Source organism: Corapipo altera, unplaced genomic scaffold (assembly GCF_003945725.1).
Source record: "Corapipo altera isolate COAL_440 unplaced genomic scaffold, ASM394572v1 55919, whole genome shotgun sequence".
NCBI classification, from domain to species: domain Eukaryota; kingdom Metazoa; phylum Chordata; class Aves; order Passeriformes; family Pipridae; genus Corapipo; species Corapipo altera.
The window spans coordinates 9-705 of NW_020893642.1; the positions used below are offsets into that span (position 1 = coordinate 9).

Sequence of the window (697 nt, forward strand, 5' to 3'; positions counted from 1 at the left end):
AGTGACCCCACGTTGGCCATGTTGACCCCATTGATGCCCCCAGTGACCCCACGTTGGCCATGTTGACCCCATTGATGCCCTCAGTGACCCCACACTGGCCGTGTTGACCCCATTGATGCCCCTGATGCCCCCAATGACCCCACGTTGGCCGTGTTGACCCCATTGATGCCCCCAGTGACCCCACATTGACCCCACTGATGCCCCTGATGCCCCCAGTGACCCCACGTTGGCCATGTTGACCCCATTGATGCCCCCAGTGACCCCACATTGGCCGTGTTGACCCCATTGATGCCCCTGATGCCCCCAATGACCCCACGTTGGCCGTATTGACCCCACTGATGCCCCCCATGCCCCCAATGACCCCCGTGACCCCACGTTGACCCCGTGGATGACCCCGGTGCCCCCCCAGGTTCCAGCTGCACGTGTGGGACGTGGGCGGGCAGAGCTCCCTGCGCTCCTACTGGCGCAACTACTTCGAGAGCACCGACGGGCTCGTCTGGGTGGTCGACAGCAGCGACCGGCAGCGGCTGCAGGTCTGCGCCGCCGAGCTGCGCGCCCTGCTCCGCGAGGAGGTGACACCCCCGGGGACATGGGGGACACTGGGACAGCCCCGGGGACATGGGGGACACTGGGACACCCCTGGGGACATGGGAGACATGGGGACACCCCTGGGGACATGGGGACACCCCTGGGGACA

General features: G+C 66.1%; 1 protein-coding gene across 1 annotated transcript in view; it reads left to right on the forward strand.

Annotated features, from left to right (window-relative positions):
- Positions 1–392: 392 nt before the first annotated feature.
- The window catches only part of LOC113942736 (ADP-ribosylation factor-like protein 2), a gene marked incomplete at both ends in the record, with an annotated part of 497 nt that continues 192 nt past the window's right edge, over positions 393–697 (forward strand). The window contains one exon of the mRNA XM_027633794.1: positions 393–572. Coding sequence (XP_027489595.1) covers positions 393–572 — 180 coding nt within the window. The remainder of the gene's footprint in view (positions 573–697) is intronic.